Source organism: Pygoscelis adeliae, unplaced genomic scaffold (genome assembly GCF_000699105.1).
Source record: "Pygoscelis adeliae isolate BGI_AS28 unplaced genomic scaffold, ASM69910v1 Scaffold21, whole genome shotgun sequence".
NCBI classification, from domain to species: domain Eukaryota; kingdom Metazoa; phylum Chordata; class Aves; order Sphenisciformes; family Spheniscidae; genus Pygoscelis; species Pygoscelis adeliae.
The window spans coordinates 10051122-10067012 of NW_008824243.1; the positions used below are offsets into that span (position 1 = coordinate 10051122).

The 15891-nt window shown below is 47.8% G+C and overlaps 1 protein-coding gene across 1 annotated transcript in view; it reads right to left on the reverse strand.

Moving 5' to 3' along the window:
* Nucleotides 1–1779: 1779 nt before the first annotated feature.
* NTRK3 (neurotrophic tyrosine kinase, receptor, type 3) overlaps nucleotides 1780–15891 on the reverse strand; it is a 221217-nt gene continuing 207105 nt past the window's right edge. Inside the window, 2 exon segments of the mRNA XM_009335182.1 lie at nucleotides 1780–1965; nucleotides 4917–5075. Of these exon segments, the coding sequence (XP_009333457.1) occupies nucleotides 1780–1965; nucleotides 4917–5075 (345 nt within the window).

The following is a 15891-nucleotide window of genomic DNA, read 5'->3' on the forward strand; positions in this document are numbered from 1 at the left end:
TCTCAGCCCAGTCTGGACGGATGGGATTCAGTGTCTGACTTAGCCTTTCCCCAGGTCGGGATTATTTCCTGCTCAAGGGAGATGGACTATAGGGAGGATGCTTCTGTCTCTCCCTCGCTGTCCCCACCACCCCCTGTCGCTGCCTGTCAGGCCTTTATCCTCATTGAGATGCAAGGCTGGCCTCTGCGGCCATCCGCTGAGCCGTCTGCTCCTGAAGGCACCTTCCCCTCCTTCCCCCCCCTCCTCCTGGGACTGCCTGTGGAGCTATTCTTCAGCCTCTGCATTTCACAACAGCTCAAAGGCAGATGCATCAATCCTTTCAGGGGATGGGGACGTGAGGAGAATGGCAAGGGGGCTGCAGGCAGGTGTTGGTAGGTTCCCAGCCATCTCACAAGCCTTGTCCCCCTCCCTGTCCCCCGCTGGCTTGTGCCTGAGGCTTGGACTGAGGCATGGGGCAGGGATGGGGAAGGGAAGAGGGTAGGGAGGAAGAGCGCTGGGATATGCTGACCCCATAGACATGCCCAGCCCGGATGCAGGCAAGCCTCCAGCTGTCTGCACACTGCAGCCTTTCCCCCATGAGGGGAGCAGGGATCCAACCCTGTCTGCTGTGGGTTTACACCAGGGACCAATTTGGCCCTGGTGCAGACAGCTGAGGGAGGGGGAACAACCCCATGGCCACTAGCAAATGTAAAGGGTGGGGAGAAAAAGGAGGGGTGGGGACGGAGCGTTGTTCCTCCCAAAGTCGCCGACTGCGCTGGGTGCCCTGGACGAACGGCACTCCTGTCTCGCACACTGAAATGGGTTGGGGATGATTCAGGACCGGGTCTCCAGGACCCCCTCTCGACTCCCTCGCACCGCCACTTCGGTCCCGCTGCTCTCCCAGCTCTGGCGCGGGGCAGGAGGGAGGTCTGGGTCCGGCCGGCTTGCCGTCCGCGGGAGGGCAGCTGGTTCCTGGTGTGTGTTTTACCCGTAGGTGCCACAATCCTTTGACTGTGTGTTCAAAAGCCTTGAGTCTATACATTTAAGAATCAGCAAATTAGAAAAATTGTCCTGAAATGTTGGAGGGAGGAAAAAGGCAGGAAGGCAGAGAGGGATGGGGAAGGACTTGGAGGGAGGGAGGGAGGGAAGGGGTTGGTAAAAGAGAGTTCATCCAGGGGCACTGCCCTGGCTTTGCGCCCATCTCCTGCGGGCTGGGAAGGAGGGAGGGAGGCAAGGACAAAAAGGGAGGACTGATTTCACACATTCAGTGCATATCATACAACCGGGGCAAGGCTTTCCTCCCAGGGCTCCTACCTGGGATGGCATCGCTGCCGTAGCCAGTCTAGAGCCCTGCCCAGCAGCCCGAACCATACTCACAGCAGGGTCACAATGCACTGCTTCATTGCTCAGGGGAAAGATACCTTCTCCTTTCTTTCTTTTTTTTTTTTTTTAATTATATATATCTTTTTAAGTACTTTTTTCTCCCTTTTTTTGTTTCTTTTTTTTTTTTAAAGTCTTATAATTTTCTGTAACAGCAGCTTCTTTCTGTATTGGTGTGGAAGTTCTATATAGAGAGATATCTATAAATATATATAAGCCAAACTGCCTTACAGGTTGTTGTTTTGTGGGATTTTTGTTGGTTTGCTTTTTGTTTTGTTTTTTTTCAGTGTTGTATGTGTAGCAGGCACTTGAGTTTATATGAAGATGTTTGCTTGGGAGCTGAGGGGCAAAGGACTTGGGAGGGGGAGAGGGAAGGAAGGGCGGAATGAAGGAGCAGGGACTTCCGACAAGTGGCCACTGCTAGCCAAGGATGTCCAGGTAGATTGGTGTGGCCTTGCCCAGAGCATGAAGGATCTTGTAGATCTCCTTGATGTTGAGCCGTTGCTGAGGTTCTCTCTGCCAGCAGCCCAACATGATGTCGTAAACCTCCTTGGGGCAGACTCGAGGCCTTTCCAGAACTCGGCCTTGGGTAATGCACTCAATGACCTGAAAGAAAGAAAGAAAGAAAGAAAGAAAAGAGACATTGAGCACCAGTTGGGCAGATCCTGGAGGATGTCCTGTCCCAGCTACTTCTTGGCTGGCGTGGTACCATTTAGTGAATGGGAACACTGAGAAGCCAAGAGGTCTGCAGGTCCTCAGCGCTCACCTGTTTGTGTGTTGTTAATGATAATTTTACAGTGAAAAGTTTGTCTCCAGCTGCAGCCTTGCAGTTCCCAAAAACCTTCCCCATTTGACACCTAACTACCTCAATGCACTCTCCGAACAGGAGGTCACACGCAAATGAAATGAAGTTTTAATTTATGATGTCAGTTTTTCCTGCTAATTGAAGAAGGAAAAAAAAAGCCTTAAAATCCCCAAACTAAAGTAATGTTTTGCACAGCTGAAATGATATTTTTCTTCCCTGAAAATCAAGAGCTCTTTCCATTGCAAAGCCCAGGAGGGTTCTACAAGGGTGAGTTCAGATCGTCTTTTCCTACCTCCATCTTCAAGTGCAGATTTGCCTCATTTTGACATAGAAAAGCAGCCGAAAGAATGAAATTTCATCTCCAATCACATCTGCGATGGAGAAAAAAAATTTGCAGTGCTAACACTCTGTTCTGGGTAAGGTTGGTGCTGCTAATGAGAGAAATGTGAGCTCTTGGACAGCATTGAAGTCCTTTAGAGGGATGCCATTGGAAAAGGCTCCCCTAAGTGTCTGTGTTTTGCTCACCGGAGGAATGGATGCAAAGGGAAGGGGGGTATGATTTGCCAGAGAGCTGCTATTACCATCTGGCCTCCTTGGTTGGAGTTGATGAGTCCCAGCATTGCAGTGTGTGAGTGACCTGCCGCGCTCTGCAGATAAGCACAGATCCCAAGCAGTGTGTTGAGTGAAGCCACCCAGCAAGGTGTGTTTGGAATTTATCATTTATGAATAGTAATGGGCCTGCCACACAGCTCAATGGATACTTATCGCTTTGCTGTTTGCGTATAAATACAGAGGGGAGAGATTAGGACCTGCTGAAAGCTGGGGGAGGAAGACACAGCATGCAGAGAAGCCTGCATCGCCATAAAGCTGTTGGCAGCGGTGACCTGTGGGAGAAGGTGAGTTATGGTTTCTGACATGACATCCTGGACATGCACAGGAGCCCTGTGTTGGGCCTTTTCTCTCCAGGACAAAGGAAGGGCAGAGACAGAAGTTAATGGACTGGCTGAGGCTTTCAGATGAGGTGGTGCCCTGCCTCATCCCTCTGCTCAGGCAAGGTCTCTTCCAGCCTTGAACAAACTGCTAAAAATGCTCTAGGGGTATGAGGCCACGTGGATGCCACAGGAGGGAGAGAGCATCCCAGCCTTGCTAATGCCCACACCCAATAATGGCAGTGCTCGGCCAGCCTGGCGATTGCTCACAGTCCGCTCGTGGCAGCCTGGAGCCTGGCACAGACTCATTTAACCTGCCTCTCCACGGGGCTCTGCAGCTGCGGCCAGGCTGCCGCTGAGACTCGCTCTGACACCTCAACATCCAGGAGCTGGTGGAGGTGTCAGTCCCCTGCAACCACCCAGGTTCTGCCCACCTCTCCACAAATTGTGAAAAACGAGCCAGATGGGAGCTAATGTTGCTCCCTCCCACCAGGACGGTGCGGTCTGGGGTGGAAGTCTTCAGCTCTCAGAAAGAAGTGGATACAGCAATAAGAAAGGAAAGGATAAGAGTTTTCTACGGATGGTAGAAAAGCCAATACAGCTGTATCTGCGCAGATTTTAGCCAGCCCTCCTCCCTCAAGGTTAGGTGTGACTATTCTCAGTCCTACTGCCCCGCAAAGGAAACTGAGGCAGAAAGCACGGGGGCAGCTGAGCTGTCATATTCCAGGGTGCCTATCACCCATGTACAAGCTACATGTGCTCATTTGTGTGTGTTTGTATTTACCCTCCCAGGGAAATGCCAGAGCAGCTCATTAAATAGCATGACAAATAACTTCTGTCGCTGTCGATTCCATTGTTTGTGTCTCTAAAATGTTTGCGTGTGCTACTTTGGGATATACAGTCAGGCCCCACTGAGCACACGAATGGGCAAGTATTAGAGCTGTAAAGCAACACCTTGGATTTGCCATCTCTGCAACTCACTTAATTAAGGGATCTGTATCCAGAAAGCAGAAAATGCACATTTCTCATTACAAAAGGTGAAATTTCTGAAATCCATTAGATACACAGTAGGATAAAAATGTGCGAGGTTCTCACACACTGCTATGTCAATGCATCTTGTTCCTGTTCTATAATACCCCCTGCTATTCTGAGCAAAAATCTTCCAATGCATTTCTGCTGATGTGCCTCAAACCTCAGCTCTGACACTCTGCTAATCCCAGCCAGCCTTCCCTCCACATTTTTACAGTACAACCCGATACTGATGGGCTGCAACTTTTGCTATTCAAAGAAATAACAAGGACGAACCAGCTCCTTGGGTCCCACCCTCAATGAACCGGGGCACACCATATAATAGATATCCCTATGGGAAAAAGCCCCACAGAAATGTGCCACATGCTATATAACAGGCTTCAAACACTTTCTCATAAACTGAAGACTGCAGTAAGAGTCTCAGCTATAAAGTAAGGAGAAAGAGAGCAGAGGAAATGCAGGGCATGACAATAATTTAGATCCCAGCAGTAATTTGGGTATCCTCAGTTCTGGCAGCACCCCAAGAGTTTATCAGATGTGGCCGTTACGGAGGTACATCAGGAACTTAGAAGGGAGAGACTGAGGATGAGCTGGTATATGGCTTTGGCCCTTTGATTCCTGCATGCCTCAGTTTCCCCAGCTCTTAAATGGAGATAACGACAATTCTCCCACGATGAAGCCACGGGAGTGCCAGGGAGGGGACCATCTATGTACGAACTTCTTTGCAAGCAATCTGGAAAGGAGAGATGGTAAAAAGTACAGTTTCCAGCTGAGGTGTCTCAGCACTGTTGTACCTCTGTGTTTGAGAGCTGAAACCACGGCTGCTTCCCATACGTGAAGATCTCCCAGAGGATCACCCCGAAGCTCCAGACGTCACTCTCTGTTGTGAACTTCCTGTACATGATGCTCTCCGGAGGCATCCAGCGGATAGGCAGCATGGTGTGTCCTCCAACCTGGGTGAGGGCAAAGGCACAAGGAAATCTGCGTGATGAGAGCCCTGAGGAAGGGGTCAGCCCTGCCGCGATGTGGACAAACTCGGGGCCTCCCTGTAAGCTACAACAACAAGGAGCTGTTCAGAAAAGCTGGGCTGGCTACTGCCTCCCCGACCGCCCATGGGCTTACCCACCAATCCCACCTGGTTAACATGATGGACAGGGAGTGAAATGTATCAAGATAAATGATGTCCTCTCCTCCCAAAATGGGCTTGTAAAGAAATCAAATGACAAAATGCCAAAAGCATGCTCCAGCCCTACAGTCTGATGAACCAGGAGGCAAGGCAAGAAACAGCGTTCAGCAAAGTATTGATCTGAGTTTTGCAGGGCCTCAGTGCTCTGAGGCACCCACCAGAAATCCAGCGTGAGGTTTGTCCCTCTTCGGTAAGGTTTTCTAAAAGCCATGCACAGGCATCTGCACATCACCTAATTGCATGGAAGATTTTGTGCTCATAAAACTGTGCTACAGGCCTTTTGAAAGAGTGCTTTGAATATGTAAATGACTGCAGGACCGCACTGCAAAAAGGCGGTCTGTTTGTAAAGAACAGGCTCTTACAGGCAGGGATATGCCCAGCATTTAATGGAGGCAGGAAAGCCAGCCCCTTTGGAGAGTTTGGAAATGGAACAGCCCATGGGCGAAGTCCCATTGGGGTATGCCAAGCCAGGGAAAGGTGCTTTCTCAGTCAGGGTCTACGCTTTTCTAGGGCACGTGAATCCAGCAGGTATACAGCAGGTTTGCAGGATACATGCAAACAGTTTGAAAGCAGATGGATTAACCTTCAGATTCGCTAGAGATTTCTAAACAAGTGTCTCTGAGCAGGACAAGTTTTCCTCTGTTCTGTCCTTCTACATAAGAAGCACCATCTGTGGGGAAATAGCTAATTGATAAGACCAGCCGGTGCTGGAAGCAGTATGGCTGCAAGTCTCCAGCACTCGCTTCTGCTGAGGGTAAAGTGTCTGAGGTTTTAGCGGTGATGACAAAGAGTGCTTTTCTGGTGCTGCTTGGAAGACTGCTTGTCTCATTATGGACACCAAAAAAGAAAGTGCTAATAATTTTGTAGCACTGCAACTGAAGCAAACAGGCAGAAATCTCTCTGGTCCTATGACAGATCAGGGGAGAAGGTATCTGGTATCTAGGTTTCCAGCACATGAATGGCTTTTCAAAATAATGAGATTGTTGTGCTTGCTTGGATGAAAACTTTTCTTGTACAAACAAAAGCTCTCCTCCGAGCTGCCAGCTTTCCCAAGCTGCCACAGGTTTCTTTGCCTGATTAAAGCAGAACTAGCATGGGGAAGGGTCAGTACAGAGACACTCTGCAGTGCTTGCAAGCAAGAGGGACAGTGCTGGGGATGTGTGTTGGGACAGGGTGTGAAATGGGTATGATGCTTAGCAGGCTTTCTGCATGGAGAGTGCGAGTCAAACTTCTCTGGGGTTTGACAGAATTTGGACCCGGGCTTGCAGTGCTGTACTCAGAGATCTGCAAACCATCCCTTTTTCTAACTCTGAAACAGCCTCTTCCTACAAAAAAGAGAAGGGATTTTAAAGGCCTCGGGAACATCCATCTTTCCTAAGTGCAGAGGTGCTCAGAACTGCGATGCATGAAGATAAAAAGCTCATTGCAGCTCCACACCTCCTATTTAGAAATGGCTTGGCTGGCGTGTTCTCAGCTTGCTGCTCTGAACTCCCAAGAATGTTCTCCCATAATGGAAATGGAAATATGCTTTTCTTTGTTTGTTCCTTTGAAACCTTGGCTGCAATTTTAGCTCTTTCCTGCATTCCCAGCTTTTACAAGTTGCTTTCCTTTCTTGTGAAGGGCTCTGAGGAAATGTTATTGACAGAACAGGACATACATCAACCTTGATTGTTGCAAAAACTGTTTTGTGCTAATGCTTATTTTTTTCTCCTTTGAGTAGCACTAACTCTTCAGTTTTCCAGCAATCTCAAAATGATTACTCATTGCAAAGCTCTCTACATTTGCAATATCCTGAATCTTGCAGGATCATTTGAGATTACAGGTAGTACACCATACTGAGCACACTTAACTCCCTTTTGAACAGGTCTTAGGGCAGCTCAGAATCTATGAACCGGGTCAGTACTGTATACAAACAGTGCAAACACTACAGCAGTTTTGCTTGAATGGGAGGACCCTGATTTACACCACTTGAGACTCTGGACCTGAAAGCAGAACAGAGAAGCCAGTAGTCCATCTCAGTTCTAATAAGCTAAAATAAAGTCAAGGTCTTTGGTCTCCTCTAGACACATCCTGGTGAAGAACTGCCAGTCAAGTGACATACACAGTCAACGGTTGTCCCAAGAACGTAACAACACAGTCTTGGCTTAGCTTGTACGGTAGAGTCCAGGGACTGCCAAAGCATTCCTCTCAGCCCTGCATCTCATGTGAGACATATCTTTTACAAAAAATTAATCCAGTAATAATTAATTAATAATCAAAATAATTTTGGGGGAAAAAAACCTCAAGCAACGCCCAGAAGTGTGTGGATCCCAAAATATGGCTCAGCTATGCCCATAGATAAGGAGGTATTCTTTGCAGAGGTATTCTTTGCATCTCAAACAAGGTGCCACATTTTTGAGAGGAAGTGTTAAGTCTTGCACTTACTAGCTAGCTATAAGCAGAACAGGCATCAATTAAACTGTACCATAAAATCACTCCAATGTCTAGCTTAGCATACAAGGCTCACTATTACATTTTAAAGCATCTCCTTTGACTATCTCATACTGCTCCCCTTGCAAACTGATTAGGATTAAAATTCCCATTTAACAGATGAGAGAACAGATGCAGGAAGGCAGGGAAAGACCCTGCTCTGAAGCTGTATAGTAAGTGAACACTAAGTCAAGTCTTCCTGGTCTGCAGTCAGCCATACCCTGTTATTTGCTGATGTAGCAAAATTATTTAGAGCTGAGCATAGAGGGGTTGTGCTACTGATGGCATAGGAAGCAGAGTGTGTCCAGGCTGACAGAAATCCTTTGCATAACATGTAGTGGCTGTGATCTGTGTTATGCCAGCGTAGACTTGCACGTGATTCCAACCGCTATATACTTCTTTTACAGGACCAGACACTGCCAAAAGCTTAAAAGCAAAATGATGCTATTAAATCAGGCTAAAAAAAAAAAAAAAAAAGATGTTCTTTTCTTTTGCAAAGCCAGTTTACATGGCATGGCCTTGGCTCTGGAAAGAATCGTTGTTGTGTCTTTAGAGAGAAGGTGAAAGTTTGCTTCAGTCAAGCCCCTGTTTGCTCAGAGCTGGGCCTGGCAGGTTTCAGAAATAAGCGATGGACTGATGCTTGTCAGGAGCATGCTACTTCTGAGTCTTTTCTAAAACAGTCATGTCATCTTCCCACCCCACTTTCCTCCATTCCCCTTGGGAGCCAGGGATGGGGGAGCCCAGCCATCACGCAGGTTCATCTTCTAAAAGCCCCTAAGGGTGATATGTCCTCAAACAGTTGCACTGCAACTTCTCCCCTGGAGACACTCCACAACCTGGAAAAGGGATTTGCTTTCAAGCAAATAAGGCAGGTAAATCCTCTTCTGTTCCTCCCTTTAAATCCTATGCTGCTGCCAAGCTCGTCCTTTCTCCTTGTTATTTTAATGCTTCATAGACCTGCAGACTGGCCACTTCATCCCATTGCCATGGCTATCTAGCTTTGCTTGACATTTTTAGCTCTCTAACTTTCTCAAGTCCCCGTGCCCAGCATTGACATGCTATTCCCACTGCTTTGCTCTTTCAGTTTGCAGTACTATCCTGGTAATAAATAGAGCAATCAGTGCGTATCCTCTGAGTGGCCAAAGCTTCCTTCTTCTGACTCCATTTCAAGATGGCAGTATCACCTACTCGTTTTCATCCCTTTCTAATGGATACTCCCAAGTGCACGACCTGGTCTACAGCCACATGCTTCTGATACTCCAGGGCACCTGGCCTCTGCTCTGAAGCCTCATTACATATCCAAGCCTGTAGACTTGCAAGATAACCAGCCACTCCCTTTGAGCATCTTACTGCTGTATTAGATATGAACCTCGGGGAGCTGGGGGAGGTTCCTGAAAGGCCAACATTAATGGCCATTAGGGAGAGAGATAATTACTTAATGCTAGTACAGCACTTTGACGATGTAAAGCTATATAAATGCTATGTACAAGTAGCATTATAAGTCTCGAGGTTTGTCTGCTACCAAGGAAAACTGGTGTCTGGGGAAAAAAATTCTCCTTGTCCCAGCTTTCTGAATGACATCCAGCTGATTAGGAAGGGAAAAGATGACATGTTATCCCCAATGAGTTCGACAGTACAGCAGCAGGTAGTGGAGTAGCAGTGTTCAGCAAAGACTGTGTTTGGGCACAGTTTGGGCCACTAACAGAGATACCATGGAAATCAAAACCAGAGTAGGGTTGAAAAACCCTCATGAGAACTTTGGACTGGTGGGAATCCAGATCCTAACATGTTAAAGGCAGCTCTTGGTCGGCAGCCCTCCCAGCTCACATACTAGCTCCGGGGCTGTAGCCCAAAGTAGCATTCAGAGCGGAGCTACTGAGCCATCCCTGCTCACAGCTGAAGGTTGCTTCATGTTCAGCAAAGAACAAAATTTGGTCTCTGGCATACTCTAAGGCTGTGTTTTATTTTCCTTTTTATGCAGTTTCCTTCCCAACTTTGAAATAAAATAAAAAATAAATCAGTGCTTTTGTTTTCCTTGGTCATTTGACATTTGCTTTCCAAGGTCATTTGACAGCTTTCTTCCTGTTCCTGGCATACTTCAGGGAGGCTCTGCTCCTGCTCCTGCCTTGGGAAAGTCACAAGAACCACCGTAGATGTCTTCATATAGCGCAGCATTAGTTGCACTTCCTTTTTATGTGCAGGAAGCTGAGACGTTTGAGTTTGTACAGAATCACATAGCAGTAGTGGAGACCTTGGCACCATTTCTCTCCAGGAAAATCCACTCAACACTCAATCCACAGAACCTACTGATAAGACACACGTTCTCTGATTGCTGTCTCTGTTCCTGCTGCCATAGGTAGGGATGACCTGGGATCTTCTTTAATTGCAGACCTGGCTGTCATCCCAGGCTGGGCTGCACCAGAACATATGTCCTTTAGACCTCAGCTCTAGGAGCTGGGTGATCCCTGGAAGATACTTAGCTCGGAACCTTCCCTCAGCAGCCAGATGTATGTCCCCATCAGGACACATTAATTCCTGGTGCGGGCAGGATTTGTTATTCAGCAGTTCTGGACAGCTTTGTATGAATAAGAGCCACAGGTGGTTGGGTCACCCGAGAGGACACAAGGACAAAAAAAAAAAGCAACGCAAGCAAGAAGCAGGAAAAGCTTCTCTGTTTGGCTAAGTTGAGCTCTTGGAGAAAAACAAACAACAAACAAAACCGCTGTAGAGCACGCCTTTGTGAGTCGAAGTTTGTCAGATCAGGTTGGGGCATGCGAAGGTGGCTTCTCAGGGGCGAGGCAAAAGGCAGTACATGCTCATGGCTGGATGTCCAGGAGGAGACACACCTTCCCTGCCTTCAGTGCTGGATCCAGCAGCACTGAGAGACATTTCTTTATCAGATGTGCCAGTATTTCGCCTGTGCGAGTCCTGACAGATTCCTGGGCACCTTTTGCAAAGCAGAGGGCCTAACTCTGACATGCCAGACAGAGCTGAGCTTTGCTGAATATTAGCTGTCCCACACTTCATAGTTTTAACTGTCACCTTACTAGGCTCTTAAGTACCCAAGTAGTTTACATCAGAGGTAGCTGAATGTAAGTGCAAGTTGTGACTGCATGCGATTCCCAAGTACTTCATCTGTAATTTCCTTTCAGCTTATCCAGAAAGAAGGGTGCTAGCTATATCTGAGACTGCACCATTGCCAGAATTACTCTGGCCTCAAAAAAATCCCCAAGGTGTTCCCCTGACTGAAAGGCATCATGTGTTATGGCCGTACCACCCCCAGGCTGAGCCTCTTTTAAGTGATTCAAAAGCTGTCACTGCACACCCTCAGCGCAGCCCTGTCCTTGCCTTCAGGTCTTGTGCCTTTGCTGTCCCTGCTGTCATAGCCGGTGCTGAACGTGAGCGTAAAACCAGTCAACAAAACCCAAGAAGCTTCTGCCAAACATTTTGACTCACTTTTGACTTCTTGTGTCCTTGCCATGCAGCACTCCGCATGTGTCTACTCCACTTTCTGGGAATGGCAGATCTGATCCTCTCCTAATCCTCACTCCCTGCACCTAACCATGTCCTCCGTTGCAGGCTCTGGCAGTGCTGCAGCATACGACTTGCTGCTCCCCTGCATGCCAGTGACTGAAGACATCTCACAGCAATTTGCAAGGGATCACAGAGGGGTTTTGGAGATTTACACAACACACAAAGGAACCTGCAGCTGTTTCTCCTACTTGCCTGTAGCTGTGCTGGGTGTCCCAGCCTGGCCCAAAACCGGGGAGACGCAGGTCACCTGCAGCCAGAGGGGAGAGGGTTGGACTTACCCAGAGAGAGCATGGGGAAAGGAACCAAATGTGCCTGTCGTGAGGTGATGTAAGGAGCCAGATGGACTTGCTCAGGAGCTGGAAAGACTGACCAGTAGGATTAATGTGAAACTGAGAGGGGGGTGAGACCTTCCTGCTGTCATTAGGACTGTTTGGTAAGGGACTGTTTGTTCCCCCCAGATGCACATAGTGTGTTTAAACATGAGTCTAAAAATAAAGCCTGCCATTGACATTGTTTTTCCTTACTTCATTTAACAATCTAGTTGCTTTATGACCTGTAATTCTGAATCACATTGAATCAAGCAGTGTAATTTGCAAGCAGGGACAGCGGCCTTTCTCCCCCTTCCCCTCATCTCTGCTCCACTGAGTGTGTTTTAATCCCACGGTTTTCAGCATTCCTAATGAGCCATTAACAAGCTGCCAATTACTTATGCAAATGAGAGGGGGCAGACATGGAGGGGTGGCTGTAGCTAGAGGTAAATTCTGCTACCTCAAAACGGCCTGAGATAAATCACTGCTGCTCTAAGAGCTGCCTGTACCCAAGAGTCCTCTCAGTTATATTATCTGACATCTAAAAATGCCAGAGGTAATGCAGGGGATGGTTAAGAAAAGGGAAACAGAGGAGTAATCGCACATATATTTTTAATTATGTTTGCCAATAATCTATTTGGTGTGCTCCTTACGACGGTTCACCCCTCCTCTTTTCTTCCCAGAGCTCAAAGCAGCAGAACCTGCTGCTAGGAAAGGGCTGCACAACCAGCCTGCAGAGGAACAAAGGCCAGTTTCTCATTTTCATGTAAGTAAATGCTCTAAAAGCCATGCTCTCCAACACCAGGACACAAACTGTGAGAAACCCCAGCCATGCCTCATTCAGCTGGGGAGACGTGGGAGCAGAGCAGCTGTAGTTTGCAAAGCACCGAGTAAAGAGGTCAGCGAGGCCACCACCAGGTCCCAGCAGGTCCTAAACCCCTGTCCTAACAGTTGCTGCTAGAGCCTTCCCAGGTGAAGGAGAGGTGACCAGCCTCCTGATCCCCTGGGCCACCTATTGAAAGCTTTTTGTGGCCCAGAACGACAAGACCCCACACTAGGATCTCAGGCAGCGGAGGAAAGTGGTAGCACTGGGGAAGGATTCACTGGTGGGAGACCCAGTGGCTTCCCAGGAGTCCCACTGCTTGGCTGTGGGTTGGCACTGGGCAGCTGTGCAGAGGGTGCATGCAGGTGGTGGCCTCTGTGGTCTTCTGCACCACAGCCACAACATGGACACCACATCTGGGCTGTTCAAAAGCTACCAACTAAGCCACCTTTCTTCTCGTCACTGCCCAGACAAGAGGCTGGGAAGGCCCCTAAACCTATTCAGACTACAGCCATCAGATAGTTTGTCAGGCACTGTATGGATTTACAAATTTGTCTCCACTTTTTTAGGACAGGCCTGCTCGGAGACATCCAATACCCATGAAACAGCACAGCTGTCGGCCGGTTCCAACTTCAAAGGGGATCTGTAGTCTGCAAAGACTGCATGTGCCAACAGAAATTGTCCATGACTGATCTGCATTATCATTTTGCAGTGAGCTGGTAATACTACAAGAAGTGTTTAATAGCTCAAAAGCTAATCAGATAGAGGCTAAGTTAAACCATCATGATGCAAGAAACACGTCCATCAGGATTCTGCTCTTTTGGCGATGCAGAGAATTAAAATCAGCTCAGTTTCTGGCTTCGGAAAGTAGGAAGAAGATTTGCCCAATAAATCTTAACCTGGCGACATAAAAGCAAAGTCTCAAAATGGCCTGAGAAATGCAGCTTAGGAAATAGGACCAATAAAGCACTTGCACGTGCGATCACTCTATGCTAAAATGCTTTCAGATTGGAATCTCATAATCCCCCCTTCCGTTGTCCCTCTCTCTCTGTCCTGACAGTGACTCCCCCCTGGGTAACCAATAATGCTCCATCTTTGTCTGCAGCCAGAGCCATTCCTGACTGACGACTATACATGATTTAGATAAGGCTCCATTACTTAACTTCTGGATGCTGGATAATCAGTTCAACTGCCTTGGCATTAATCATAATAATATTCAAAATTCATTAGGCTAGATTGTTTGGAAATCTATTTCTTGTTAATGTCAGATTCACTGAGCATAGGCCTGGCAGCATACAGACAGAAATTTAATACAACGCGGGGTATGGGAACTCCCTATAGAAGCAGTCCCTTTCTTTATGTGCAGCTGGACCGTGATCTGGCAGCTCCTGCCTGGTTTGTCATTTGTGAATCTTGTTAAGTAGCAGTGAAACACGGTGAGCATGCCGCCTGTCGGTTGATCAAGGGGCATCTATAGAAATATATAGCTGAGCATGGAGTTTTTAAGGGGGAAGGTTAGATGCTCAGATCTGCGCCCACAAATCTTAATAGTAATTTTTGTATCTAAAAACTGGGCGGGTGACCTTTTATGCATAATCGTGGTATGGAGGTACAAAAACCGAAAGTCTTTTTAAAACAGAAATCTGTTCCTTGCTTTCCTGAAAACTTACAGTACTTTAGAGGATGGGGCCTTAGTGCTTTACCAAGATGAAAAACTTTCAGCAGTAAAATAGCTGGATCGTTCCTTCTAGCCAGTTTCCTGTGGGCCAGTTGAGGACGGTTCCCAATGGTGCACTTCCTAATGGTTTATTTGGCCGGTTTAAGCATTTTGGGTGATGGTGCTTTCCTTCAGGTGTGAGTTCTCACCCTCTAGTTGAACAGTGGTTTCTCAGAAGGGAAACATCACAGAAATATAGAACAACTTCAGAAGATGCATACGCTTTCTCTCCTAACGAAGGCAGTGCAGGCACAGATGGCATCTCAGACAAACACGTTGCAAGGTGTGTTAAAATAAAGAGCTCATCATCGGAGGCTTCAGTGTCACACCTACTAATGATGTGATTAAACTCATCAGTGCCGGTGGGAAAGCTGTGCCAGCTCTGGCACTGCTGAATGGAGAGCTGTATTTCACGGCAGAGGCAAACCTCAACCCCCACCACCACCCATGAGTTAGGCCACTGTAGAGACGCATCGAATATAGGATGTTAATGGCTAAACTTCCTGAGACCTAAAATAGGGGAGGTTGCCCTGGACATGCCTTTCCCATGCCTGCCTGAAGCACCCCTGTCAAAAGGTGGTGTGGCACACAGAGGAGAGGCTGCAGATGGTGACAACGGCCAAAGAGGGACAGGCACAGGAGAAGAAAACTACTGCACCCATCTGAGCCCAGCTGCGATGGGGGAGCAGCAGCAGCGCTGGGAAGTCGCAGACCTAAAAACAGTGATAGCCAAAATGGTGGCACGTGCAGAAGGGGAGGCTGGGGTCTGGCTGCAGGATTCTGCTGGAAAAAAAGCAATTTAGCTGAAAATTTGAAGGAATCAAGCATTGCGTCCTCTTCTACTCTATTTTTCCACCTGAGACTTTCTGTGCATTGAAGTTTTGTTCATTCTTTATCAAGTTTTCTGGATGCCCTTGAGTAGGACAGAGTTGCTGGAGTCCCATGCGTTTTAACCACTGTGTTAAAATTCTTCCTCCTTACTTTATTTAGCCAGGAGTGTAAATAAGCAAACCCACAAACACAGGAACCTGGTTCCCAGATGCCATTAGAGCCCTCGAGCACTAAGTGGCCATCGCAGATATTGCTAGTTGCCTTCTGCTCCCCTTCCTGCAGCCAGCCAGACGCTCCACCCCAGTGAGCCCCGCTGGGACCATCTCACAAACCCAGCACCCGGTAGGACACATCTGACTGTTTTTGCCCTAATATAGGACTGCTTCTAGGTGGTCAGCTCTCCGAACCGGGTGAGTTTTCCTAGAGGAGTCTCGAGCCACCAGCACTCCATTAGGGTTAGCCACAAGAGGAAGGACGGAAGGAGAAAGTGAGTCTACAGAAACCTCTAATGTTCTGCAGTGTCTGATAGGATGAATGACCCCTGCAGACATATGCTGAGCAGACAGGACAGTCCTCAATTATGTCATTGCTGGAGCATTTACTTCAAGGAGAAACATGACTACAAATGCTGGGCTTAAAGCCTCGGCTGGTTTCACTGCCTCTGGATAAGCCGCTCTAGTCCAAGAGCGTTAGGTATGTGTATGCAGCATGCACAGGCAATGACACACATGTCTGCGTATGAAACAGCTTTACAGCCCAAAGAGTAGAGCTGAAAAAAAAAGCCTACTAAATTTCATCCTGCCCTCTTTCCTTTGTGAGAGAGGGCCCTAAAGGATTTGCTAAGGTATTGATGGGTGCTAATCCATATATCCCAGTGGGCAACCCACAGCCTCCCTCAGGA